The sequence below is a fragment of the Rhipicephalus microplus genome, chromosome 5 (assembly GCF_043290135.1).
Source record: "Rhipicephalus microplus isolate Deutch F79 chromosome 5, USDA_Rmic, whole genome shotgun sequence".
NCBI classification, from domain to species: domain Eukaryota; kingdom Metazoa; phylum Arthropoda; class Arachnida; order Ixodida; family Ixodidae; genus Rhipicephalus; species Rhipicephalus microplus.
The window spans coordinates 123,654,902-123,682,045 of record NC_134704.1 but is presented as its reverse complement, the minus strand read 5'-3'; the positions used below and the strand labels follow the sequence as shown (position 1 = coordinate 123,682,045).

General features: G+C 48.7%; 2 protein-coding genes across 3 annotated transcripts in view; one reads left to right on the top strand and one right to left on the bottom strand.

Annotated features, from left to right (window-relative positions):
• LOC142817924 (uncharacterized) overlaps positions 1 to 1,236 on the bottom strand; it is a 30,595-nt gene extending 29,359 nt beyond the window's left edge. For both annotated transcript variants that reach the window (XM_075895895.1, XM_075895894.1), the window contains exon 1: positions 808 to 1,236. In XM_075895895.1, the coding sequence (XP_075752010.1) occupies positions 808 to 999 (192 nt within the window). In that variant the 5' untranslated portion in view covers positions 1,000 to 1,236. The remainder of the gene's footprint in view (positions 1 to 807) is intronic.
• A 5,882-nt stretch (positions 1,237 to 7,118) lies between these two features.
• The window catches only part of LOC142817927 (26S proteasome non-ATPase regulatory subunit 6-like), a 36,861-nt gene continuing 16,835 nt past the window's right edge, over positions 7,119 to 27,144 (top strand). Inside the window, exons 1-3 of the mRNA XM_075895897.1 lie at positions 7,119 to 7,362; positions 8,047 to 8,252; positions 24,710 to 24,855. Coding sequence (XP_075752012.1) covers positions 7,221 to 7,362; positions 8,047 to 8,252; positions 24,710 to 24,855 — 494 coding nt within the window. The 5' untranslated portion in view covers positions 7,119 to 7,220. The remainder of the gene's footprint in view (positions 7,363 to 8,046; positions 8,253 to 24,709; positions 24,856 to 27,144) is intronic.

The window sequence follows — 27,144 nt, the reverse complement described above, 5'->3', positions numbered from 1 at the left end:
ATGTCATTACAGGTGACATACCAACTGAATCGCTCCGTGTAACTCCTAAGAAATGCCCATTTACGCATTCTAACTTCCACACAGCGATGCGCTGCCATCGACCAAGCACCATCACGCGGAGCTTCGCATTGCTGCTTAGAAGCAGCCCTTGGTGTATGGAGCTGATTAAAGTCTCAACTCTCATTTCCAGAATGGAAAACTACGTGTGATTATGCAGCGTATCTAACGAAAAATTTCGCGTTACATTACCGAAGTATGTGTCGAGTGATACTTACCCCTATACTGTATCATGCAGTAAACTCCCGTGCAGGCGTGGTAACAATGACGCGTTCGTACCATATTGTGTTTGGTATCAAGAAGAAGGTGGTGAGTTCTAGTGCCCGCCATGCTACCATCCGTATGGTGCTAGTAAAAATAGTTATGGCGAGAAGGACATTCTCTTAACGTAGTCTTCAAAGGGAAGTAATCGCGTCTCCCTTCGCAGGCATTGTGCGCGGGCTGACACACTCCCATTCATTTTTTATTGTTTTTTCTAGCCAGGCATAAACAATATCCCTGAGGAGGCACCGTTAAACGTACCTGCAGTAGTAAATATAGTTTTTTTGTCACTACTGAATAATTGTATAGTTTGTGCCTATTTATGCACTCACAACCAACCAAACATAAAGAACCGAGGGAACCACGAATCTGCACCTCATTTTTTTAATTGTGCTGCTCTTTCTGGCACTCACAGGGCAAATACTACCTGATTGCTACCACGAGTCTGAGACAAAAGGATTATTCATTGGGACTTATAGGCCTGCTTACCGGATAGCGGTAGCATATGTGCGGCTTCGCCTGTGAACCCACGACCGCTATGATGCCCTTGGTGTAGGCGGAGTGTTCCTGCTCATCGTCCGGCCTCAAAACTATGGGTTCTGGCGCGTCGTCTTCATCGTCTTTGGAGCTCAGCGCCTCCAAACTCTCCACGCGGTCGACAGACTCGCAATCTTCGCTCATGATGGCGCCTGTGGACCTTACGCTTACGAATCAAGGACAGTTGAAAGAAACGCAAGCGCGCTGATCGCTGGTGTCGTGGAGAAACCCGGTATTCTGGATGACTGGCCTCGTTTTCAGTCTTTTCGCGGGTCCTCCCGTCGCCGACCTGCACGGCAGCCACTGCCGGAGACCCGTTGGCTGTAGATGCACCGGTCTTGGGCTGCCGACAGCAACAACCTCTTCCTAAGACAGCGAGCGAGAGACTGCGCCGGTGCGCTGCGATACAACCAGCACGTCACCATCAAGGTCGTAAAGATGAGTGGATTGAATTCTGAAACAATTACACCAAACATGCTCCCAGTGCCACCCACACCGGTGGTGGCCCAGCCGATCTGTTTCTCGCGATTTGAAAGCCCCTCTGGGTTTTCAGCGACACCACGCGGCCACACAAGAAGCTTGTCGAGTGTTTATTAGAAGCTATCACTCAATCATCCAGTTGTTCCAATTTCTGTCGTTGTATTTGCCCGGAGGGTGGCGCCCAGAACGCTTGAATTTCTCTGCTCGTAGAACACGTTGCCAAAGACCAAAGCCGCAAAGCGCAACACGTGATGGAAGTATACAGGCCACGCGGCCTTACCTTTGTCATTCTTACAGATTTATTCCTGCCTGCCATCGACTTCAATCCGGGCGTCCATACATCAGGCGCGCCTTTGACAGCGGCGCCCACGATTCTATTCGGATATACGAAGGAACGTATAACAAAATCATTGTTTATTCGTGGGCTACTAATAAATGATACCTCTGTATCCATTCGCGTGTCATAGTGAAAGATGGTAGTGAGAGATGCACTAGTGGCCTGATTCTAACGCTGCTTCCAGTGGACAGATTTATTATTTTGCCCCCCCCCCCCCCCCCCGCAATATCCGTAGCAGTGATATAGTGCGAGGTCATATGGCACGCAGTGCATTTTCAATGAGTTGTCGTGAAATTTGGAGCCTAATGAATTTTTAAAATGCCCAGGACAGTTCTGGAACGTCAATAAACCTTAGGGCAATGTGCAAGCACTGCAAGCACTTTAGTGCAATGCCAAGCATTATTATTTTCCCGCCAAATACACAAAGTTTCTGAATCATTTCAGCATATTGTAGTCAGGAGCATAGCCAGAAATCTTTTGTAGGCGTTTGTATGCGTGTGTGGGTCTATGTAGACATGTAAACCTGAGAAACGTGATAATCAGGGCTGATTATCTTTACCTCTAGCGCAGCTACATGGCCGTAGCACACCAAAAGTGGTCGATGTATCCAAAAGCTTCACTTAACTATTCGTGGCTAAAATGTTCCTTAGTCGCTTGGCATGCATCTAAGAAACATCGTCTGCAGACCTTGGAATTTAAACATATTACTAACACATCAATGCTCTTTATAGTTCCCCCATTAAACAGACGCGAGCCAATGTTGGATACCTCCAACTGAGTCTAAATGTTTGTTCTAGGGTTCTCCGTGCAAAAACCATGATCGAATTATGAGACACGCTGTATAAAAAATTGGGGCTCTTGGTGCCATCACATTGTGCATATGTGTCGAGAACAAGTACGGCCAGGACACTGGGAATTCCGTGCACAAAGCAAAGCTGTGTGTTCAGGACCTAATATTGTAATATATCGAGTTTTACGTGCCAAAACCACGGTATAGTTATGAAATACATGGTAATGAAGAGCTCGGGAAATTTGTACTATCTGGTGCTATTTAACGTGCACTGACATTGCGCAGTATACGGGGCCCCTATCACTTCACCTCAATCGAAATGCGACCTCCATGGTCGGAATCGAATCCGCGACCTTCGGGTTAACAGCCAAGCTAAACCTTGACCACTGCTCTACTGTGGCGGACGTGTACGGTTATTTATAAAAATATACGGTTATTTATAAAAGAAACGAAGCACATTTACATTAAACGAAAGTAGCCACCATGTTAAAACAGGAACGAAGCAACGGGCGAGCGACGCGTTCGCTGGTGGGAGCGTGCAAAAATATCGCAATACAAACGAATGCAAGAATCAAAGCATTTACAGTTATGCATGTCTAGTAGTGGCACATACCCAAGCTGCACATGCCCATGATTGACCCGCACTGTGGTACACATTCAATGTTTCCCAAACACCAGAACAAATTTTCATCTATCTATCTATCTATCTATCTATCTATCTATCTATCTATCTATCTATCTATCTATCTATCTATCTATCTATCTATCTATCTATCTATCTATCTATCGACGGTTGGTTGCTCTCGTGATCACCCCCTTAACTTGAGGTAAACCAAAATTAGTATGGGACGGTAAGATGATTTGATGAATATGATCAGCTGGTAATGTCACAATAATGTCACAATGTCGTCGCGTATGTCGTCCAACACTTTCCGAAAATTGGTGGAACATACCCGGGCGGGTATGTGCCACAGGTGATACATTTTTATCCACCCAGGAATGCTGAGAGCACACATAGGTAAATTTAGCTATCTACCATTAAGAAAAAGCTGCCAGGCAGGGCTGACGAGACGAATTCAATGATTAAATGTCAGTGTCCCAGCAGGAATCGAAGCCCAGCATTCTGCTTGACATTCAACTATCCTACCACAGAGCAACGCCAGGTCTCGGAAACACTATGCAAATTGACCGTACTGTTCGTGAAACGTCCAATGTGGTCGTCGTCCTGGTTATAAAACTTTATGAACACTACATATGTACTCCTATGACACAGCCGTCATGTCGGGTTAACGTCGATTGTAGTTAGGTGCCACCCGCTGAATTTGATTTGTGCAGCGGCGTTGAGCGCTACCATCCTTGTGAGCACTAGCACAAACACCAACACTTTGTCAACTTACCCCTTCTGGTGTTGCTAGTAACCATGTTGCACTCAGCATAGTCACGCAACTGAAAACAACTGCTAATATAAAACATATGCGACTATTTAACGTATATATGTGCGTGAATTTGTGCATATTGTCACGTGATAAGAAGGCAGTACATCGCTTTCTAGGGCTCTGCGCATACTATCGCCACATTATAGCCTATTTTTCTAGGATTGCTGAACCGCTCACACGACTCACTCGTGAAGATGTTTCATTCGTCTGAGAGGAAGAACAGGACGCAGCTTTCTTTGAGCTACGGGAGCATTTGCAGACACCACCAGTCCTCACTCACTTTGACCAAGACGCTAATACTGACATTCATACTGACGCCAGCAATGTGGGTCTTGGTGCTGTCTTCGTATAACAACAAGATGGCGCAGAGTGAGGGATAGCGTACGCTAGCCACACTCTTTCCCGTGCTGAGGTCAACTACTCCACTTCAGAGAAAGAGTGCCTCGCTGTTGTATGGGCCAAGATGAAATTTAGGCCTTATCTTTATGGACGCCACTCAAGGCAGTGACCCACCATCATTCGTTGTGCTGGTTAGCCAACCAACGGGACCCGTGTGGGCGACTGGCACAATGGTGTCTTCGTCTGCAGGAATACAATTTCCCGATCGCTCACAAATCGGGCCGCAAGCACGAAGATGCTAATTTATTATCCCGTGCACCTGTCAAAGTTTGTGGCCATGACAGCGAGGATGACGGTGGTTTCCTTGGGGCCCTTACTAGAACATATCTGATTACACGACAGCGCGCAGACGATGAAATTCGCACAGTTATCGAAAACCTTGAAGGACGCAACGCTTCCATACCTGGATGTATTTCTCGTAGTCTGTCATCGTTCTGTACGCGAGATGGGGTCCTGTGTAAGAAAAACGCCAACAGCAATGAGATAACCTATCTTCTAATTGTGCCAACTGACATGCGTGACCACATTCTTCTTGCCTGCCGCGATGAGCCGACATCTGGTCACTTAAGTTCCTCTCGACCTATCACTCGAGTTCGACAAGCGTACTGCTGGCCTAAGCTTTCTGCATCCGTTAAGCGATACGTTAAAAGTTGCCGGGAATGTCAACGCCGCAAATCCCAGCCACTGAAGCCCGCGGGGCTTTTTCAACCAATAGGATCACCCAGAGCGCCATTTGATCAAAGAGGAATGGATTTACTGGGACCCTTTCCGCTGTAATCTGCCGGCAACGAGTGGATCGTAGTAGCCACAAACTATTTGGCGAAGTACGCCGAAACAAAGGCACTACGACGCGCTACGGATTCCGACGTCACCCAATTCTTTATGGACCAGATCGTTCTTCGATATGGCGCCCCGCCGTGCGTAATCGCAGACAGAACAGCACCCAGGACCCAGCTCATTCATGACGTATTCAAGCTCAGCTACACGAGCCATCGCAAGACCACGGTATATCATCCGCAGAGCAACGGGCTGACAGAGTGACTCAACAAGATCATCGCTGACATGTTATCCTTGTACGTAGATTTCCAGCATAAGACCTGGGACCAGGTGCTACCGTACGTCACATTCGCGTACAATACTGCCGTCCAGAAAACTACGCGATTCACGCCTTTCCGTCTTGTCTATGAACGTGAGGTCCAGACCATGCTGGATGTGATGCTTCCACGCAATTGCGACGCTTTGATCACTCCTGATGCTATGCAGCTTACCCAGTACGCCGACGAAGCACGCGAGTGAGCATGCCTACACACTACGCACCAGCAGTGTACAGACGCATGCCGCTACAACGCTTGCCATCGACTAGTTGAATACCATCCAGGCGATCAAGTTTGGGTGTGGAGGTCAGTCCAACACCAGGGATTGTCAGAAAAACTGCTCAGTCGCTACTTTGGACCATACAAACTGTTGCGACGCGTGAGTCATGTGAACTATGAAATAGTCCCTGACGGCGCCTTCTCGCCACGGCGGCGAAGGCACTCCTCAGAGATTCTGCACGTAGTGCGACTGAAGCCGTACTTCACGCGGTGGTGTGACTGTGCATGGACCTTATCGCTGTTTGGTATGTGCATATTTTCTATTGGTTCGCCCCGACTTTGCCTTTGTAATTTCCGAGCCTCAGAGCGATGCTTTTTTTTTTTCACAGGGAGAATAATTCCACTTGGCCGCTAGTTACAGTGAGCGCAAGCCATGGCTGCCCGCGAGAATGGAAGACAATGTTCTGGGGCAGCGCGTGCTCTGGCTAGTAGTTGTTGATTATTGAAGCAGCCATCTTGCCAGTTTTCGGTGCGTCTCCCCACCGGCTTAGTTCTTCCAAGTTGAAGACATTTTTAGTACGTGACAATATATTGAGTGCACCTTTATAACGTCTCACTCCAATAGAAAAAATTAAACATATTCACCTTGCATCAACATGCTTCGCGCAACATCGATTCCCAAGGTACGTGGTATCGGCAAATTTTTTTTAATTTTTAATTTTTTTTAATGCTGGAGAGCATCATATACTGCCCTCATAATGAAATTTGAATTTGTATGTGTAAATATATGCTCAGGTCTTGTACTTTAACTGAGTGCGTTCGGAAACCGAACGTAGGCATTCTCTGTTATGATAGTATATCGCTACCGGCGGAAAACCGGCGGAAAACCGGCCGACTGACGTACGTTAAACCATAGTGTACATCGCCTACTTAACATTAAAACCATCTTCACGGTCATTTTTTGCCAGAATGGGAGTTTTCAAAGACAATAAATGATCTTTCCGCAGTTGACCACGCGGCTGAAATGAGTATGGTTTCACCGCTGAGCAGTACAACACCATAAGTACGTCAACGAGTCCATGCATCCATGATTAAAGAGGAATCCCTTAGCTCCCTTTGAGCGTCTCGCTCAGTTGACTCCAACACAGCGAGACACGACTCAATTTTCTTTTCAGCGTCTAATTCGTAACGCACCTACCGGCTTGAGTCTTCCTTGCTCGTGATCGTTTTGATACCTCCTTGGGCTCGTGCAGCCGGCTCGCGGACGTTTGGCAGTCATGTCTATCAAAAACAAGAAATGGTTTGACCACTTGCTCAGCAAACATTTTTGTTTTTTTTTTGGTAGTATTATTTTTCAACTACTTTTTCAGATTGGCTTCATTTTCATTTTAGTTTCATTTAAGTATCCTGCCGCCCGGTTCTTGGCCCATCCCCCTCTGTGGGTGGGGCCATCCATAAGAGGTCATCATCATCATCATCATCATCATCATCATCATAATCATGTTTCCTTAGCAGGGTGTAGCAGGGTGAGAAGAAGACAACGACGAGGAGTCCGAAGCGCCCGAGGTGCATTGTTTATTCGTCACGCTAGGAGTCGGCCCCTGTTGACCATGCCCCTAGAAAATTTGGAAGAAGACAGCCTGGCGAAGAATCCCGACCTTGAGTTGGCACAGATGAAGTTCCTGCTAGCCCGACACGAGCCCCACAACGACAAACTCAAGCAGGATCTCATGACCGCCATCACCGATCATGGTGAGTACACTTCATAGGCCCGCCTAACCTTGGCGTCTTTCGGCCTCCGCGTGACCGTGCTATTCTGTTTGACTATTGCTAGCGTGAGAAGAATAATTATTCAGCTAAGCTGTTGTAGCATGGTGTTTTAACACTTTAGGGCACAAAAAAGCCAAGGAGCTCATTACATGCAGTTACACTGAATCTGTTACGCCTCGCTACGAAAGAGTACTACATAACCTTTTCGTGTACTTCGAAGGTTAAAAAAATAGAAAAAAGAGATGGTTGGTAAGCATTCACTGTAAAAAAAAAAAAAACTGCGCGGAAAAGTTTTTGTGCCTTCTTTTTTTTTCCGCCACAGGTGCCTCTTCAATCGCTATTGGGTGTTTTTGTTGCCTCGATTTTTATCTTGCGTACGTTTTGACGCTGTCTTTTAGAACGTATACACAATTGTTTGATGTTTGGCGATAACTGTTGTTCTTTTAATGAAGAGTTGGATGCACCTTCATTTGCACTCAAGTCGAAAACGATTTGTCGCTTCGTAATGTTTGCTATCGGGCTAGTTGGTGCATAGCTGAACTTGAATTGATGGCGCAAACATTGCACCATCATTCTTTCAATATAACCTCAAAACATTTGAGTCATGTATTCAAGCTGAACAATTTGTTGCTTTCTTCGCTTTCTGTGATGCACGCTTTGTTGTAGACATGGCACCTTTCTACGAGGAGACTTGCGCTGATCTCAACTGGGCCATCGATCAAGAGTTGGCGGCCAAGATGAGGGCTGCCAACGTGGCCGAGTTGGCGCGCCTCGACGCGGCCATCGAGGACGCCGAGAAGAACTTGAGCGAGACGGAGGTTCGCGATGGCTACCTGCGCAAGGCGGAGTACTTGAGCCGCATCGGTGACAAGGTACGAAGCAAGCCAATAAGCTCGGTCAAAGAAAAGAAAAAAATAGCGTAAGAGGCGGCTGTGACTGTATACACACTTACACAGGTGACTCAACCAGTCAGCATCGGTCACTGACCAAAGGACGCCAAGTAGCTCTTACTTATCGCTCACAGCATACCGTCGGCATCAGCTGCGAAGGAAACGGAAAAAAAAAAGAGAGACACTCGAATTATACGACGCGCTGAAAGGTCTCTCTTCTACGCATTTGTTCCACTAACGTTCGTCGTCTGCCGCCAAAATCTCCCCTGGTTCCGTAACTATAACCCCCCCCCCCCCACCTGGAAAAAAAGAAGAGCCCCCTTGCCACACCCCATTTTGTGGTTTCAACCAGGGTGGCCAGTTCCACTTTTAATAAGCGGTTTTTGGGCTTCTCTTTTTACCAAGTCGCTTGTAGAATTTTACAGTCGCTTGTCGCGTTTGGGGCTCATTTGAATTTTCCCAGCAAATATCTTAGTGGTGACCACGTTCTCCAATAGCGCATTTGCCATTCAGTATTGGAATGTTTGTCAATGGCTTTTAGTATATTGTCACGGGGTCGTCATGTGGCCGAAGACAGGAGACTTTGTGTTGGAATTTAACTGTTTATTTGGGCGAACCTGTGCCCAGTAAACGGAAACTCTGATTACAGTAGCAGTCTTGGACTGATACAAAGAGAAGTTTATTAACTTTAAACTCAAAAAAAAAACTCTTTACATCATTTTATACATACAGTGCTCGTTTAGACACCCCTCTTGTGCACTATGTGGCATACAAACTCCATTATCCATAGAGGAAACTATACTCGGCGACAGCTTTTCTTGACAGCACTGTGGAAGCTATAGAGCCGAACCGCCTGCATGCGCGCGCGCCAGGAAACAGTACCTATTTTATTTTCTGATTCTAATAGCTACCTGGCCCGAATAAATAAAACTTTCTTCATTATAAGGATAGAACAAGTATGGGACGCTGTTCATGGAAAAGAAGTTATCGTGCGCCCTAGTTTTTTTTTTTTCTTTTTTATTTCTTGGACGGCACCACGTTTTCCGCACGCCGGCTGCGTCTGCTGCTTGCTCTTGCAGCGGCGAGCACAGCATCGGCCGTGGAAAAGCTGCTCATCGTTGGGACGCGCCGTCTTTTATACATCACGCATCGAACTTTCCAGCCTTATCACTGGTGACCACGCAAGCTCTGAAATAAGCTTCACTATTCGCGTCTTGCGCGCAATCTTAACAACGATCTACAACAATTGTGAGGCTTCTCGAACACTGAGGCACAGTCTGCGCCAATCATTGCTGACAGCTTTTGAGGGCGTAAACCGAATACAGCAAAACTGAAATAAGACAGGCCCGTGGCCGGATCGTGCCGCAACCGGCCTTCCATTTCGCCTGTACCAGGGCTCAATACCGTAAACGTTAACATTCGATCACGTGTGGCGCTTACCCGTATATACTGGGCTGAACACGGAACCTAAACTTCACTGTTATAAAGGCTGAATAAGGCTGGGAAAACGTTCTGAACAACGGAAAATTTTATGTGTACCAGTATATAAACAGCACAGTAACTAGCTGCATGTATGCACTCTCATCAAAGTTTAACTCTGACGTTCCCATTTTGCATGCATACATTTTGCTATAGAGAAAGAGAGAGAGAGAGTGAGAAAGGAAAGGCCGGGAGGTTCACCAGATATTGGCATCTGGTTTGCTACCCAGCGCTGGGGGTGGGGAAGTAGGGGCAAGAAAGAGGGGTTAGATAGAGGGAAAAAAAAACGCATGCGCACTCATAAAAAAAAAACGAAAACACACACAGGAAGGGCGTCCCAGCTACAACCGTTCAGCAAGGCCGGTCAATCGCAAAAAGTGCAGCAGCGCTTTCAGGGTCCTCTTCTGTGAAGTCGCATCCTGACGATACTGCAGAATTTCCTGCTCCGACAGAGGCTGATCATCTAATTTGTTGAGTTCCCTGCGAAGGCATAGTCGCTGCCTACTATACGCTATGCACTCACAAAGAACATGTTGAATGGTTTCCTCCTTGCCACAGTGGCCACAGGCTGCGGTGTCGGCCATCCCAATGCGGAAAGCGTAGGCGTTGGTAAATGCAACGCCCAACCACAGCCTACATAACAGGGTCTGGTCTGTTCGGCGAAGCCTCGACGGGACTTGAAGACTTAGCGTAGGGTCAAGCGAGTACTGTCGGGCATGCTTGCATGCTTGAAGTGTGGCTGATTCCATTGTGATGTGGTTTGCCGGCGAGCAAGTCTGCGGAGCTCTCGTGCAGCATCCGTCCTAGAAAGTGGTAGTCGCAGTTTATGATCTTCTGTGTGGGCTGATTTGGCAGCTTGATCGGCCCGTTCATTGTCGATGATTCCGCAGTGACTGGGCAACCGCTGCAATGTAATTTGGTGCACTTTCTCAGTCAGGTGGTGTATAATCTCTGCTATCTCTAGTACCAGCTGCTCGTGTGGTCCACGGCGTAAGGCTGATAGTAGAGACTGCAGTGCCGCCTTCGAGTCGCAGAAAATAGTCCACTTGCGTGTAGGTTGATAAACTACAAATTGCAACGCGGCACGAAGTGCTGCCAATTCTGCTGCCGTTGATGTTGTTGCGTGAGATGTCTTGAATTTAATTGTCGTGGCCAACCTTGGTATCACTACTGCTCCTGTAGAGCTGTCCGGCTGAACCGATCCGTCAGTGTAGATATGTGTGGAGTCTTGATGTTTCTCATACAAGAGAAGTAGTGTGAGCTGTTTTAGAGCCGGTGACGACAAATTGGCCTTTTTCTCGACGCCAGGTATGTTAATAATAATCATTGGTTGAGCGAGGCACCATGGCGGAGTCACAGGTCTAGCGGCAGGAGAGAACGAAGTTGGGATCGACTCACCATGTGCGGTCACTGTTTTGCAGTAAGATGTGCATGGTCGGACCACTGGTAGAGAAGCTAGGTGATGTCGAGGGGTTCGAGCTAGGTGTCGTATATGTGTCCTCAGCACTTCCACAATAATGTGGGTTTTGATGAGGTTGTCCCTTGTGATGGCGATAGTTGCCGCTGTTGACGCACTTTGGGGCAAGCCTAAACATATCCGGAGTGCTTCAGCCTGGACACTTTGAAGCATTCGTAGGCTTGTTTTACTTACGTTGGTTAACACAGGTAGGCTGTACCGAAGGAATCCAAGGAAAAGAAACCTGTATAGTCGCAACATAGCAGTTGTGGACATTCCCCAGTTCTTTCCAGCGAAGAACTTGAACAAATGACAGATGCCTGTCAATCGCCTTTTCATGCATGATACATGTGAGCTCCATGAGAGGTCTCTGTCAATTATAACACCTAGGAACTTGTATGATCGGAGGTGACGTATTCTTTCGCTGTTTATCAGAACGCTGTAGTTATGCATTGGTTTGCGCGTAAATGCCACTAGTGCACATTTCTCAGAGGAAATTTCCAGATCTCGTTGACGGAGGTAAATAGCAACTTGAGTGGCAGCTCTCTGAATTCGCGCTCGCAGCTGTAGACGTGTTACTGCAGACGTCCAAACGCAGATGTCGTCCGCGTACATTGACAATCTGACAGTACTTGGCAGATGCTCATTGAGAGCTATTAGCGTCAGGTTGAATAGTACAGGGCTAAGTATGCCACCCTGGGGAACACCACGGTGGCGGTAATGTAGCGAAGTGTCACCATCCTCGGTCCTCACGAAAAAGGATCGCTCAGAGAGATAGCTGCGTAGCCACTGAAACATCCGACCACCCACTCCTACCTCCTTGAGAGCGGTGAGGACAGCTTCATGTGTGACGTTATCGTACGCCCCTTTAACATCAAGAAATAAAGAAGCGCAGAGACGCTTACGGCCTTTTTCGTGTTGCACGTAGCTGACCAGGTCTATGACGCTATCAATTGATGACCGGCCACGGCGAAATCCCGTCATAGCGTCCGGGTAGATGTTGTGATGCTCCAGGAACCATTCTAGCCGTCCAAGTACCATCCTCTCCATCACTTTGCCCAAGCAACTAGCCAGTGCGATCGGGCGGTATGATGTGAGCACCAATGGTGACTTGCCAGGCTTCAGTAATGGAACCAAACGGCTGGTCTTCCAGTTAACTGGGAGGGTGCCCTCTCGCCACGAGTCGTTGTATATCTCGAGGAGGGCACTCCTCGCACACTCACCAAGGTGACACAGTGCTCTGTATGATATTCCATCAGGCCCGGGTGCTGATGTCCGTCTACACAAAGCCAGTGCTGCTTTAAGCTCATGAATAGAAAAAAATTGGTCCATGTGGTGATCGTGTGATGTCGTGCCACCACGTGAGAGCGTGGAGATGTTGGGATCTGCGAGTTGACCAGATAATTTGGCACAGAACTCTTCTGCCACGTCGACCTCCGATCTCTGTTGAGAGAGGGCTAGAGCCTTGAATGAAGACCGCTGAATGGGAGATGTCCGGAGCCCTCTTATTGTCCTCCACAAGTGTGATAAAGGCTTGCGAGGATCTAACGAAGCGCAGAAGGCTGCCCAACGTTGTGACTCTAGCTTGTCTATGCGGCGTTGTATCTTCTTCTGAAGACGTCTAGCGATTCGTAAATTGTCGATTGCTTTCGTGCGTCGGTACCTTCGTTCCGCACGCCGTCGGAGAGCCCGAAGTTGTTCTAATTCCACATCAAATTCGGTTACTCTCGAAGAGCATGTGAGGGTGCTATAATAAACATTTTGCTATAATTTTGCTATAATTTTGCTATAATAAACACACTAGCGCAGCGAGCAAACGAAAAGCGAAACTGGAACCAAAATCGGCTGCAAGCTGCCGGACAACTTGCGTAGTAACACAAATGTGCGGAGGCCCCGCCTCATAGCCTTCGCTCCAATGTCAAGAAAAGCTGTCGCCGAGTATAGCGGCACACACACACACACACACACACACACACATATATATATATATATATATATATATATATAAGGGAAAGAAGTGTATACCTAAGGGCTCGTTTTTCCGTGTTTTAACACAATAATAATGCGATCTAACAGACAGTAATGCCAAGGAATGTACAGGGGAAGTTATTAGAACCAATGGAATGTAAATACGAAGAAAGAAGAAAGAAAAGTGGATGAAAAAATAACCAGCCGTGAGCAGGAATCGAACCTACGACCTTCGAATGACGCGTTCGATGCGAGCATCGCCGTCTCCCTCATTATATATATATATATATATATATATATATATATATATATATATATATATATATATATATATATATATATATATATATATACAAGTTTGTGCTAAACTACGCATACATTCATAAAAAACACAAATATGTATTTACAATCATATATACTGTAGCGAAGCCTCCGAACCCTGAAATGGGTCGAACTCTTGAGTACCTCCTAGTGGGGCTACCCAACAAGGACGCCGCTCGCACTAAGAGCCCGTGCTTGGCTGTGACTGTCGCCATTGGATATTCTCGCTCGTTGCCGGCTAATAAACGCCTTAACAATTTGGTGGAGAGTGCTGCGATCCCCGTCTATGCCTTTGGAGCTACGATCACGTACCCTGCCATCTACTATGTACCACGACGCTTCTCAGCAAACGCCGCCTCCAATGCCACCCCCTTGTCCCGGTGCCCCCGAATCCGCGATCCACCCATCTTCACTGGCGCTGATGGCACTGACGTGGAGGACTGGCTCGCCATTTACGAGCGCGTGAGCGTCCCCAACAAATGGGACGAGGACGGCAAACTGACCAACTTGGTATTCTACTTAACGGGTGTTGCCAGTTTGTGGTACAACAACCACGCGTCCGATTTTGCCACCTGGTCCGATTTTAAGACCGCAATTATCAACGTCTTTGGCCGCCCTGTTGTTCGCAAGCTGCAAGCCGAGCAGCGCTTGCGTGAACGTGCTCAGGAGGCTGGTGAGTCATTCACCAGCTATATTGAAGACGTCCAGGACCTATGCAACAAATTTAATCCCACCATGTCTGAGTCTGACAAGATCCGAAACATCAAGAAAGGCATTGACGATGATGCCTTCACGATGCTGCTCGCCGAAAACCCCGGCACAGTGGCTGAGGTCATCACACTGTGCCAGAGCCACGAGGAGCTCCACCGGAAGCGTTCGATGACCCGACGCTCCCCACCACGAGCTGCAACGCTTGCTGGCTTGGAGGCCAGTTGTGGCCAAGTGGCGTTGATGGCAGACCTAAAGTCCTTCATTCGTGAGGAAATCGCGCGTCAGTTCTCGCTCCTGCCCTTTGCCCACCAACCGACCATTCAACAATCGCCTACTACCCTTCTCCCTCCCATCTGTCGAGCGATTGAACAGGAAATAGCGGAGGTAATGCCTGCGTACCACACCCCACAGCCTCCGGCTCCTGCGCCCCTGAGTTACGCGCAAGTGGTCGCCAGGCCGCCCCAAGTCGTTCCAGCACCCGCCCCTCTGACTTACGCCGAAGCTGCCGCTCGACCTCCGTCCTTTGCAGCGGGTATGCCCGCTACGTATGTTGACGTAACCCCTCAGCCTCTGCTTCAGTCCACCATGCAGCCACCGTTCCGTCCATCGGCCCTTGCGACATGGGTGAGACCTACCCCGGTGAACAGATGGCGCACACCCGACAACCGGCCCATCTGCTTTGCCTGTGGTTACGCCGGTCACGTGGCCCGTTATTGCCATCGCATACAGCCGGCTCCGATTTCTTCACCTGTTGCTGGCCAACTCAGCCGTCCTTATCGCGAAGAACCGCCGTCTATGTCACCTCGATCTCGCCCAGGTCCATCTCGAAGATCGCCGTCTCCACGACGTCGTTCCCTGTCCCCCATGCGGCCAAGTGCGGCTGCTCATGAGCGGGAAAATTAGTCGTCGCAGTCCCCGAGGCAAGGACTGCGACGCTATCGCAATGTGAAAACCCTCAGAGCAGCCCCTTGAATGTCATTGACGTGCTTGTGGACGGTGTTTGTGCATCGGCTCTTATTGACACTGGAGCTGCCGTATCAGTTATGGACGAAAAACTCTGCCGCTTACTTCGAAAAGTGACGACGCCACTTTCTGGGTTATCCCTCCGTACTGCAAGTTTGCACCGTATTCATCCTACTGCAGGGTGCACAGCTCGCGTTGTCATCCAGGACGTTCTGTATGTCGCCCAGTTCATCATCATTCCGGCATGCTCTCATGACGTCATCCTGGGATGGGACTTTCTCTCCCGCCATGACGCCGTCATCCATTGTGCCGCCGCCGAAATTGAGCTCTCACCCTTCTCGCATTTGACGCCAGAAGACAGTCCCTCGACACTGAGCAAGATTCTAACGAAAGACGATACAACAGTGCCTCCAAACTCGACGACGGCTGTGTCTGTCTACTGCGCTGGTCTCTCCGACACCATTGCACTTGTTTCGCCATCTGACCGTGCTTGCAGCAGGAAAGGGTTGCTAGTACCTTTCGCGAGCGTGCAGGTCAACCAAGCCAACGCTGCCATTTTTGTAACCAAACCGTCCCCGTACGCTGTTACCTTGCTTCGAGGGGAATGTCTCGGCAGAGTGGAACCAGTCGACGACGCACAAGTCCTGGACGTACCCGATGACACGCGCGGTCCCAGGTCGTGCACCATCAATGCTGTTTTCACTTCTGATTCGTCATCTGCTGATGTATTTGGCCCCTCCATCGCTGACAACCTTACGGCCGTACAGCGTTCCCAACTTCTGGACCTGTTGCAAGATTATCGTTCTTCTTTCGATGTCGGTAGAAGTTCTCTCGGTCGCACGTCCGTTGTTACGCATCGCATCGACACTGGTACCCATCCACCTTTACGGCAACGTCCATATCGCGTGTCGCCAGCTGAACGTCAAGTAATTAATGATCAGGTAGACGATATGCTCCGACGCGACGTTATTCGGCCCTCGGACAGTCCATGGGTGTCTCTTGTTGTTCTTGTTGCGAAGAAAGACGGTTCTGTGCGGTTCTGTGTGGACTACAGACGGCTCAATAAGATCACTCGCAAGGATGTTTATCCACTGCCACACATCGATGACGCGATTGACAGCCTTCGTGGAGCCGATTTTTTTTCTTCCCTCGATCTGCGCTCGGGTTACTGGCAAGTACCCATGGCTGACGACGCTCGACCAAAGACCGCCTTCGTCACGCCAGACGGCTTGTATGAGTTCAACGTGATGCCGTTTGGTCTATGTAATGCATCTGCGACCTTTGAGCGCATGATGGACACCGTTCTGCGCAACTTGAAATGGTACACGTGCTTGTGTTACCTCGACGATGTCATTGTCTTTGCTCCGGATTTCTCCGCGCATCTCCAACGTCTGAAAGAAGTTTTCTCACGTGTGAGCAATGCCGGCTTGCAACTAAATCTGAAAAAGTGCCGCTTTGCAGCACGGCAACTCACCATACTGGGGTACGTCGTGTCCAAAGACTGCATTCTTCCCGATCCTGCCAAGCTTCAGGCCTTGGCCGAATTCCCCAAACCTGCATCTGTTAAAGAACTGCGTAGTTTCGTGGGCCTGTGCTCATACTTCCGACGCTTCATACGAAACTTTGCCACGATCATATCGCCGCTGACGAAGCTCCTTGGAAGTAACGGGCCCCTCAATTCGTGGTCATCCGAGTGCGACGACGCGTTCGCGAAACTCCGTCATTTGTTGACGTCGCATCCCATTCTACGCCACTACGACCCCACAGCCCCAACGGAGGTGCACACGGACGCCAGCGGTGTAGGCCTCGGCGCTGTCCTGGCGCAGCGAAAACCCGGATTCCCTGAATATGTCGTAGCATATGCAAGCCGTACGCTCACGAGAGCCGAGACAAACTACACCGTCACGGAGAAAGAGTGCCTAGTGATCGTCTGGGCTCTTACAAAGTTTCGACCTTATTTGTATGGTCGCCCATTCGATGTCGTCATCGACCATCATGCACTATGCTGGCTTTCATCATTGAAGGATCCCTCAGGCCGTCTCGCCCGTTGGGCTTTTCGCTTACAAGACTACGACATCCGTGTGCTGTACCGCAACGGACGCCAGCATGCTGACGCTGATGCACTCTCACGCTCCCCTCTACCTCAAGACGGCGTGCCCTGCTCAGTAACCTCAATTGCTGTATCTGCCATCGATGTTGACATCCTTGCTATCGAACAGCGAAAGGATAATTGGATCGCCCCGCTGATCGACTTGCTTTCTGATCCGTCCGCAACACCATCCACGCGTGCCTTGCGTCGTCGAGCTCACCATTTCGCCATCCGTGACGGCCTCTTACACCGACGCAATTACGACTCCAATGACCAGCAGTGGTTACTCGTCATACCCCGCAGTCTGCGGTCGGAGATATGTGAATCTTTTCATTCTGATCCGCAATGTTCGCACTCTTGGGTATCCAAAGCTTACCACCGCATTCGACAACGCTACTTCTGGCGCGGGATGTACCGCTATGTGCAGCAGTTCGTTCGCTCTTGCCTCACTTGCCAACGCCGTAAACCGTCAGCCCACATGTCGCACGCCGGTCTGCAACCGTTACCTTGCCCTGACCGTCCCTTTGGGCGCGTAGGTATCGATTTGTATGGACCACTTCCTCTGACATCGGCTGGTAACCGCTGGGCCATCGTTGCCGTTGACCATTTAACGCGATACGCCGAAACCGCCGCTCTCCCTGCGGCTACTGCGCGCGATGTTGCGTCCTTCCTGCTGCATCGATTCATACTGCGCCACGGACCACCCCAAGAGCTTCTTTGCGATCGAGGCCGTGTCTTCTTGTCGGAAGTCGTCGAAGCCATTCTGACGGAGTGCCATTCTGTCCACAGCAAAACTACTGCTTACCACCCACAGACGAATGGCCTCACCGAACGTTTTAACCGCACCCTCGGCGACATGCTTTCTATGTACGTCGCTGCCAATCACACTAATTGGGATAATATACTGCCCTTCGTCACCTACGCCTACAACACCGCCCCTCAGAGCACGACTGGTTTTTCACCTTTCTACTTTCTGTACGGAAGGCACCCGTCGCACACCATGGACACGATACTCCCGTACACGCCGGATACATCTGAGTGTACACCTATTTCCGAGACAGCCAGGCTTGCTGAAGAGTGTCGCGAGCTTGCCAAGACTTTTACGACGCAAGAGCAAGAGCAGCAGAAGAGTATTCGTGATGGCTCCATCACTTCTGAGCCCACGTTCCTTCCCGGTGCGCTTGTATGGCTCTCGATCCCGACCTCTGTAGCTGGCCTCTCTTCCAAACTATGTCCCAAATACGAAGGCCCCTACCGTGTCATCGAGCGCACCTCACCCGTCAACCATCTGATCGAACCCGTTGAACAATCTTCGGACATGCGCCGCCGTGGGCGAGACATCGTCAACGTGGAGCGCCTGAAGGCTTATTATGACCCGCTCATAGTAACAAGCTGTTAGGTCGCCAGGCGGCTCCCTCTTCGACCCCGGGGTAATTGTAGCGAAGCCTCCGAACTCTGAAATGGGTCGAACTCTTGAGCACCTCCTAGTGGGGCTACCCAACAAGGACGCCGCTCGCGCTGAGAGCCCGTGCTTGGCTGTGACTGTCGCCATTGGATATTCTCGCTCGTTGCCGGCTAATAAACGCCTTAACAATACATATATTTACAACAGATCGTGAACATGGGTAGGCATATTTACAATACTTCGACTGGCGCTATACATACACTTGATAGCGGCGAACGGAGCGTCGGCCGTCGATCAACTACTCACAAGCGGCGAAGTGCGTCGGCATTTATGCTCTTGCCATCGAATGTTCTAGCGTTATCGCTGGCGGTGGCGTAGGTTCCAGAATAATCTGTACAGCTCGCAGAGTGGGCGTGATCTTATCGAAATGATCTACTAAAGTCCGGAAGCTTCTCGAAAACTGCAGGCGCGGTTTGCACTGAGCATTGTGTAGTGTTTTGGGGCGATAACAACACTTGAGAAATACAACGTGGCAATATAAATGTCAAGTCAAACAGTGATTGATGATTGATTTGTCGGGTTTAACGTCCCAAAACCACCATATGATTATGAGAGACGCCGTAGTGCAGGGCTCCAGAAATTTAGACCACCTGGGGTTCTTTAACGTGCACCCAAATCTGAGCACACGGGCCTACAACATTTCCGCCTCCATCGGAAATGCAGCCGCCGCAGCCGGGATTTGAACCCGCGACCTGCGGGTCAGCAGCCGAGTACCTTAGCCACTAGACCACCGCGGTGGGGCTCAAGTCAAACAGTCTAACACATGTTGGAGGAATAAAAGATTAACGTTAATCATGCTCAGGCAAATTAGCATAGAACCGAGGAGAGACCACCCTACAGACAATGTTGAAAAAGTATACTTCTTTCGTCTATATCTGCGCATATTTTCGCAGTACAAAATAGCCCAAGTTATCATTTTTCGACTCCCATTCGTATTTGAGCGACATTTTTTTGTTATCTCTATAAATATTTTTGTTTATGAGAAATTTCTCTGAATGCCGCTTCTTTTTGGACGTATTTTGTGATTATCATTTGCTTGCTAGCAACTTCAGCGTCTGACATTCCTAGTTTCAACACACTCTGGGGGGGGGGGGGGTCAATAGTTTCCTATAGATACATAAGAGAAAATTCTGGCACTATAGTGCCAGAATTCCCTCTTGTGTAGCATGCAGCTTCCATAGACACTACAGTGTCTATGGGAGCTGCACCTCAGAGGGCTAGCGCGACCATGTAAATGATGAGTGGTACACAGACTTGCCTAATCTTTGAGATTTCAGCTTTGTTTGGCTTCATGTCACTTGGAGCTGCTTCGTCACGAAACGACAATTGGCAAATGTTCAGCCGTTGCACTTCCCCACCTTAACCTTTTAGGCTCACAAATTCAAATCCATGGTCGCGAAGTTCAATATTGTTTGCCTTTTCATTCGAAACAGAAACCAAAACACCACAATAAATGAAGCCAAAAGTGTGTTCGAAGCCCGCAAGCTCGAAGACTAGGCAAATCTATGTACTACGTCATTACCATGGTCGCTGAAGGATCGCAGTGCCTCACTCCCCTCTAGTTCATTTTAAAAAACTCTACGGGTGGTGTGTTCAGGCGCTACCGTCGCATCTCGAAAGCCCCATTGACTAATGGTTATTATAGTAACCTGCGTTTTCCTTTGAACGCAAAAATTTGCTATTCAGTTGTGCTCAAGGTTTTTTTTTTTTGTTACCAAGCTGATGCTCTTTGAAGTTTTCTGGCAAGTTTTTTCTTTGTATAATACTTTCCTTCAGACGCCAGGCGGCAGAGCGTCAACGACTCAAAAGTAACTCGCCCAAGCCTTTGATGAAGTAGGTCCATTGCTCGGAACGTTCATCAGCCTGTTTGCGATAACTATCCCTGTTCATAAAAATTATACATAGCTCACATTTGTGTAATGTAGTGTGTCATTACCACTTATTGAACTCCACGAAATTGTACAAGATGAAGATACGTGTATGGTGCTGTCGCCCAGACACAGCTGAATTGGCACGCAAATGAAAAAGACGACATCGTGGTTGTTGTGGGTTGGACTCTCGAGTTTCTCCCGTTTTGGCTGCATGACTGTGCGCTCTCTAAGCCGTTAGCAAGACCAGCTCTCGGTGAATAAATCTTCCCCGTAACATCTTTTGGTTGAGGTGCTGGGTATCGATCCCAGTACCTCTCGCAGCCGTAGGATAAATACGGATAGAGAGTGCACAGTCATGTAGGCAAAACGGGAGAAGCTCGAGAGTCCAGCCTACAACAACCACGTTGTCGTCTTCTTCATTTGGGTGCCAATTCAGCTGCGTCTGGGCGACAGTTCCATACACGTATCATCACCCCGGCCCATAAGGCACCGTCTCGGTGCCTGTTAAATGAGCGAGTCGGCGTTGTAGGGCTTGAGACGAGAAACGTGGACTACTGCCGTTCTGGATGCAGCAGCTGATGAGTTTGTGGTAGCGGCAATCTTGTAGGTCACAGGTGTGACCTGACGAATGAATCAGTAGGGCCCAGCGTATCGCGATAGTAGTTTCTCGCAGAGGCCGACACGTCGAGATGGGAGCCACAGGAGAACAAGAAATCCCGCAGAAAAAACGCCATCTCTATGTCGACGATCATAATGAGACTTCTGTGCTCTCTGCGACGATGATAACCGAACGCGCGCTACCACGCGTGCCGTCAGGGCCCGGGTGATCGCATCCTGAGCGTACGAAGTGGAGTATGGGTGGTCTGATGAAAGCAGTGTGCCGAAGGGCAGTAAAGGATGACGTCCGAAGAGTAGATAAAAAGGGGAGTAGCCCACTGTTTCATGATGCGACGAGTTATAGGCGAAGGTTACAAACGAAAGAGCTATGTCCCAATCAGTGTGGTCGGTAGATACGTACATGGCAAGCATGTCTGTCAATGTGCGGTTTAGGCGCTCCGTCAGGCCGTTAGTCTGAGGGTGGTAAGATGTGGTGAAGTTGTGATGGGTAGCACAAGATCGGAGTAGATCATCAACCACACAAGATAGAAAGTAGCGACCACGGTCTGTGAGCAGGTGAGACGGAGCGCCATGCTGGAGAATAATGTCGTACAGCAGGAAGTCGGCAACGTCGGTTGCACAGCTGGTTGGTAGCGCTCGAGTGATTGCATACCGAGTGGCATAGTCTGTGGCCACTGCAATTCATTTATTTCCAGTTGTAGAAGTAGGAAAGGGACCTAGCAAGTCCAACCCCACTTGATAAAATGGCTCGGCTGGAACTTCAATAGGTTGAAGAAGACCGGCAGGGGGAGTCGTAGGCTTCTTTCGGTGCTGGCAGAGGTCGCAAGATGCGACGTGACAGCGAACGGAGCTGTAGAGACCCTTCCAGAATACTTGTCGTCGAATGCGGTCGTAAGTTCTGGAGACTCCTAGATGTCCAGAAGTTGGAGCATCGTGGAATTGTCGCAGAACATCCTTTCGGAGGTGATGCGGTACGACGAGTAAAAGTTCCGCGCCGTCGGGGTGTAAGTTGCGGTGGTACAAAACGTTGTCTTGAAGTAGGTAGCTGCTAAGAGAAGGGTCAGCATAACGCGATTGAAGGTGGTCAATGATGGTGAGCAGCGATGGATCTCGGCGCTGTTCGTCGGCCACGTTCAGAAAGTCAGTGATGGCTAAAACGCAGGCATCGGATTCCAAATCAGTGGAGCTAGGTGGATCAACGGGGTGCCGGGATAAGCAGTCAGCATCGCTGTGCAGCTTTCCAGATTGGTAAACAACCGAGAACGTGTACTCCTGTAATCGAAGTGCCTGCCCATTGGCGGAGTCTTCCTGTAGGGTCCTTAAGCGTCGACAGCCAGCAAAGCGCATGATGGTCCGTGATGACTGCGAACGGACGTCCGTATAAGTACGGACGGAATTTCGCAATAGCCCAAACGAGGGCTAAGCATTCCCGCTCAGTGATGGAATAATTTTGCTCCGCTTGCGACAAAAGTCGGCTAGCGTAGGCTATCACACGGCTGGTGCCATTCTGTATCTGAGAGAGTATATCACCAATGCCATGGCCGCTTGCATCAATACGAAGCTCTGTTCGAGCCGCTGGATCAAAATGAGCCAACACAGGTGGTGATGTGAGGGCGGTAATTAGCGACGCGAAGGAATGTTCTTGGTCCCTTCCCCAAGAAAAGGCCACATTCTTTTTGAGGAGATCCGTTAGGGGCCTAGCAATATCCGCGAAGTTGAAGACAAAGCAGCGGAAGTATGAGCAGAGCCCAATAAAACTGCGAACTTCTTGGGTGGAACGCGGAACTGGGAATTTTCGGACTGCACGAACTTTGTCAGGGTCGGGTTGAACACCAGTGGCGTCAACAAGGTGGCCGAGTAGTTTAATCTGCCGTCGTCCAAATGAGCATTTCGACGAATTCAGTTGGAGACCAGCGCAACAAAAAACGTCAAAAATTGCCGAGAGACGAGACAGGTGGCTTTCGAAGGAGGGCAAGAAAACTATTACATCATCCAAATAGCAAAGGCAGGTCGACCATTTGAAACCGCGAAGAAGACAGTTCATCATACGCTTAAAAGTAGCCGGGGCATTACACAACCCAAAAGGCATGACCTTGCTTCCCCGTAACAATATGTTCGAGCACTTCGCAGTTTCACATGGTGTAGTTGGACTTGGTGTCACCAGGTGGCGGATCTCTGCAGCAGCTCGCATACCCCTGATACGAACGGATGGTCACGCCACCTAGCGTTGTTATTATCGCCACCTCCATCGTTGGGTCCGCATCAACGGTACCTAGGTGTGCCTCTAACAGTAATGATGTGCGGATAGTCGAGAATTGTTGCAAGATAGTCTCGCTATGGACGGCCTTAGTTGCCGTGATAAAAACTTGCAGGCACATTTAGTTGAGGTGCCTCCTTTTCTGCGATAATCTTCACCGGAACATATCGTTGGGCCGTTGGCACGGTGGTGTCACGCAGGTGAGGGCGAGCTGGACGGCGTCAAGAACGACAAAACAGAGATGATGTCAGCAATAAACTTTTAGAAAAATTTATTGGCTGAACATGTGCCCTAACAGTAACAAAAAGAAATTATTTGATAATTGTAGGCGACGACGTGGTCGAACGGTGGGTGCCAGACAGTCCGGCCTTCTGCGGCAATGCCCTATTTTATTCTTACGTCATATTCAGGCATCAGACTTGCGTGAGGCTACGCATAATTTTGAACAATAGCGAGCAAGAACAGTGTGGAAGCGCATAAGCCGACAAGACATTCCAGCCCCGCTTTCTTTAAACCAAGGTGTTTTAGGCGCACGATATGACTTGCCCCTTCATGAAAAAAAAAACATGGTCTTGATGCCCTTTGCACATCAAGACTATGCTTAATACCTTCTCGTGGGTATGCCATATACCACGAGAAGGTATTAAGGGTTTGAACCAAATATAGATAAATTATTTGGTGAGTAATTCCAAAAACCTCGCTTGCAGGATAAGACCAATGTTTTATGAAGAAATATGTGAAGGGTCAGATATTGTGCGTTTACCAGGACATAGTTTATCAAATAAGGCACAGCTTCTTTAGTTTATCAAATAAGGCAACAGCTTCTTTACTTACCAAATAATGTAACTACTTACTGAATGAGGTAACTCTTCGTAACTGTTGAAATAAGTGCCAGGCGCGTTGCCTAAAGAAACAATATGGGGTGTTGTTACTGTTGCTCTGTAATATTATTTCAGGTAGGGAAGGGGGCAGCTGTGAACTGGACGTTTGCGTGAAGCGTCGGCGTGCCGTCAAGCGTCAGGCTGCTGGTATACCTCGATGGCCCATAAGGACAGCCAAAAAGCTACTGAAATGAACTGAGCGTGTGCGGTATCAATAATACTAGCAAGTATGAACCCAACCCCTCAGTCATTAGTTTGACATTGTGGCCCTCTTGTAGACATACTTGTACACCAGTACCTCAACAAGTGCTTCCTTGTTTCGGAACGAAGCGGTGCTATTTGTTCTCCACGCGCTCGCAGGATGCGGCACTGGCACAGCTCAACAAGACGTATGACAAGACGGTGGGTCTCGGTCGCCGGCTGGACGTGCTCTTCCACATCATCCGCATCGGTTTCTTCTACATGGACCACGAGCTCATCACCCGCAGCATCGACAGGGCCAAGGGGTAAGTTCGTATATTTGCGTTCGACGGCTTGCTATAGTGTTGAAAACAGTGTACATTCATTTTGACTTGAGATAGTCGAAAGTATTGCGAGCATTATTCACGCGCTCTATCCTGTATATACTCATCATCATCCCGCTGGCCTCGGTTGTGGGGCTCAGGCTAAGCGAATAAAAGAAGATTCTCGCATCTTCAACGTTGCCTTACACGTGGTGGAGAGTGGTTCCTGGTCCGATAGTCCTCTCTATCCTGAGGGTCCTCATCAGCTACCGCTGCGAGGCACCGCTGGAGCTACGTTTGGGCCGCTGTCTTCACAACCACCCCTCTGCCATGTCAGGTGATGAGCAGAGCACCGCAGCTTTTTGCGTCCCGCCTGGGCCCGTAGGGGTGCCTTCTTGGACTGTCACCACCACTCAAAAGATTCCCTTGGTGTTTGCTGACCTAAGTACTGTATAAGTAGGCTACTAAAGCCGTAGTCCTTCAATAATTATTGTGATCACAAAACTTCGTCAACACCTGGTGGGGGAGCTTCATACGCTGCTCGAAAATTCCGCAATCCGGTGCAGTTCTGCCACAGAGTCAATCTTCAAAGCCGTCCGTGTAATCATATGCTCGTGCAGTGCGAGACATGCTGCTGGATACCATGTGTAAACGCCATCTCAAGATGAGGATGCCTAACACGAGTTGCGTCCTGAGAGGCCGTTCCGGCTACACGAAAACCACAAATGCATCGTTGTTTTCGTTACGACCAAAACAAACAGGAGTATGAAAAATCGAAGAGGACCATACCACAACAGAAAAGTGGCGATATTAACTTTCAGTCAAAGGACACACGTGTGGGCATGAACCATTTTGACGCCTTGTACGTATATGCGTAAAATGTTTTACATTAACAGCGAATCTGTGTACTTAAAAGAGGACGAGCAAATGCTGAAGACTGATGCCGGTTCCAGAATTTTGGAAAGACTTCCTTCGTATCTCACGGAACGCGAACCCTGGACCCACTTATCGACAATACATCATCATCATCATCATCATCATCAGCCTGACTACGTCCACTGCAGGACAAAGGCCTCTCCCATGTTCCGCCAGTTAACCCGGTCCTGTGCTTGCTGCTGCCAATTTATACCCGCAAACTTCTTAATCTCATCTGCCCACCTAACCTTCTGTCTCCCCCTAAGCCGCTTCCCTTCTCTGGGAATCCAGTCAGTTACCCTTAATGACCAGCGGTTATCCTGTCTACGCGCTACATGCCCTGCCCATGTCCATTTCTTCTTCTTGATTTCAGCTATGATATCCTTAACCCCCGTTTGTTCCCTAATCCACTCTGCTCTCTTCTTGTCTCTTAAGGTTACACCTACCATTTTTCTTTCCATTGCTCGCTGCGTCGTCCTCAATTTAAGCTGAACCCTCTTTGTAAGTCTCCAGGTTTCTGCTCCGTAGCTAAGTACCGGCAAGATACAGCTGTTATATACGTTCCTCTTGAGGGATAGTGGCAAACTACCTGTCATAATTTGAGAGTGCTTGCCAAATGTGCTCCACCCCATTCTTATTCTTCTAGTTACTTCAGTCTCGTGGTTCGGCTCTGCGGTTATTACCTGCCCTAAGTAGACATAGTCTTTTACAACTTCAAGTGCACTATTACCTATCTCGAAGCGCTGCTCCTTGCCGAGGTTGTTGTACATTACTTTCGTTTTCTGCAGATTAATTTTAAGACCCACCTTTCTGCTCTCCTTGTCTAGCTCCGTAATCATGAGTTGCAATTCGTCCCCCGAGTTACTCAGCAATGCAATGTCATCGGCGAAGCGCAGGTTACTAAGGTATTCTCCATTGACTCTTATCCCTAACTGTTCCCATTCTAGGCTTCTGAAAACCTCCTGTAAGCACGCGGTAAATAGCATTGGGGAAATTGTGTCCCCCTGCCTTACACCCTTCTTGATTGGTATTCTGTTGCTTTCTTTATGAAGCACTATGGTAGCAGTTGATCCCCTGTAGATTTCTTCCAGAATGTTTATATATACTTCATCTACGCCCTGATTCCGCAGTGTTTGCATGACGGCTGATATTTCTACTGAATCAAACGCTTTCTCGTAATCTATGAAGGCTATGTATAGGGGTTGGTTATACTCTGAGCATTTCTCTATTACCTGATTGATAGTATGAATGTGGTCAATTGTTGAGTAGCCTGTTCGAAATCCTGCTTGTTCCTTTGGTTGATTGAATTCTAATGTTTTCTTTACTCTGTTAGCAATTACCTTTGTAAATAGCTTGTATACTACAGAGAGCAAGCTG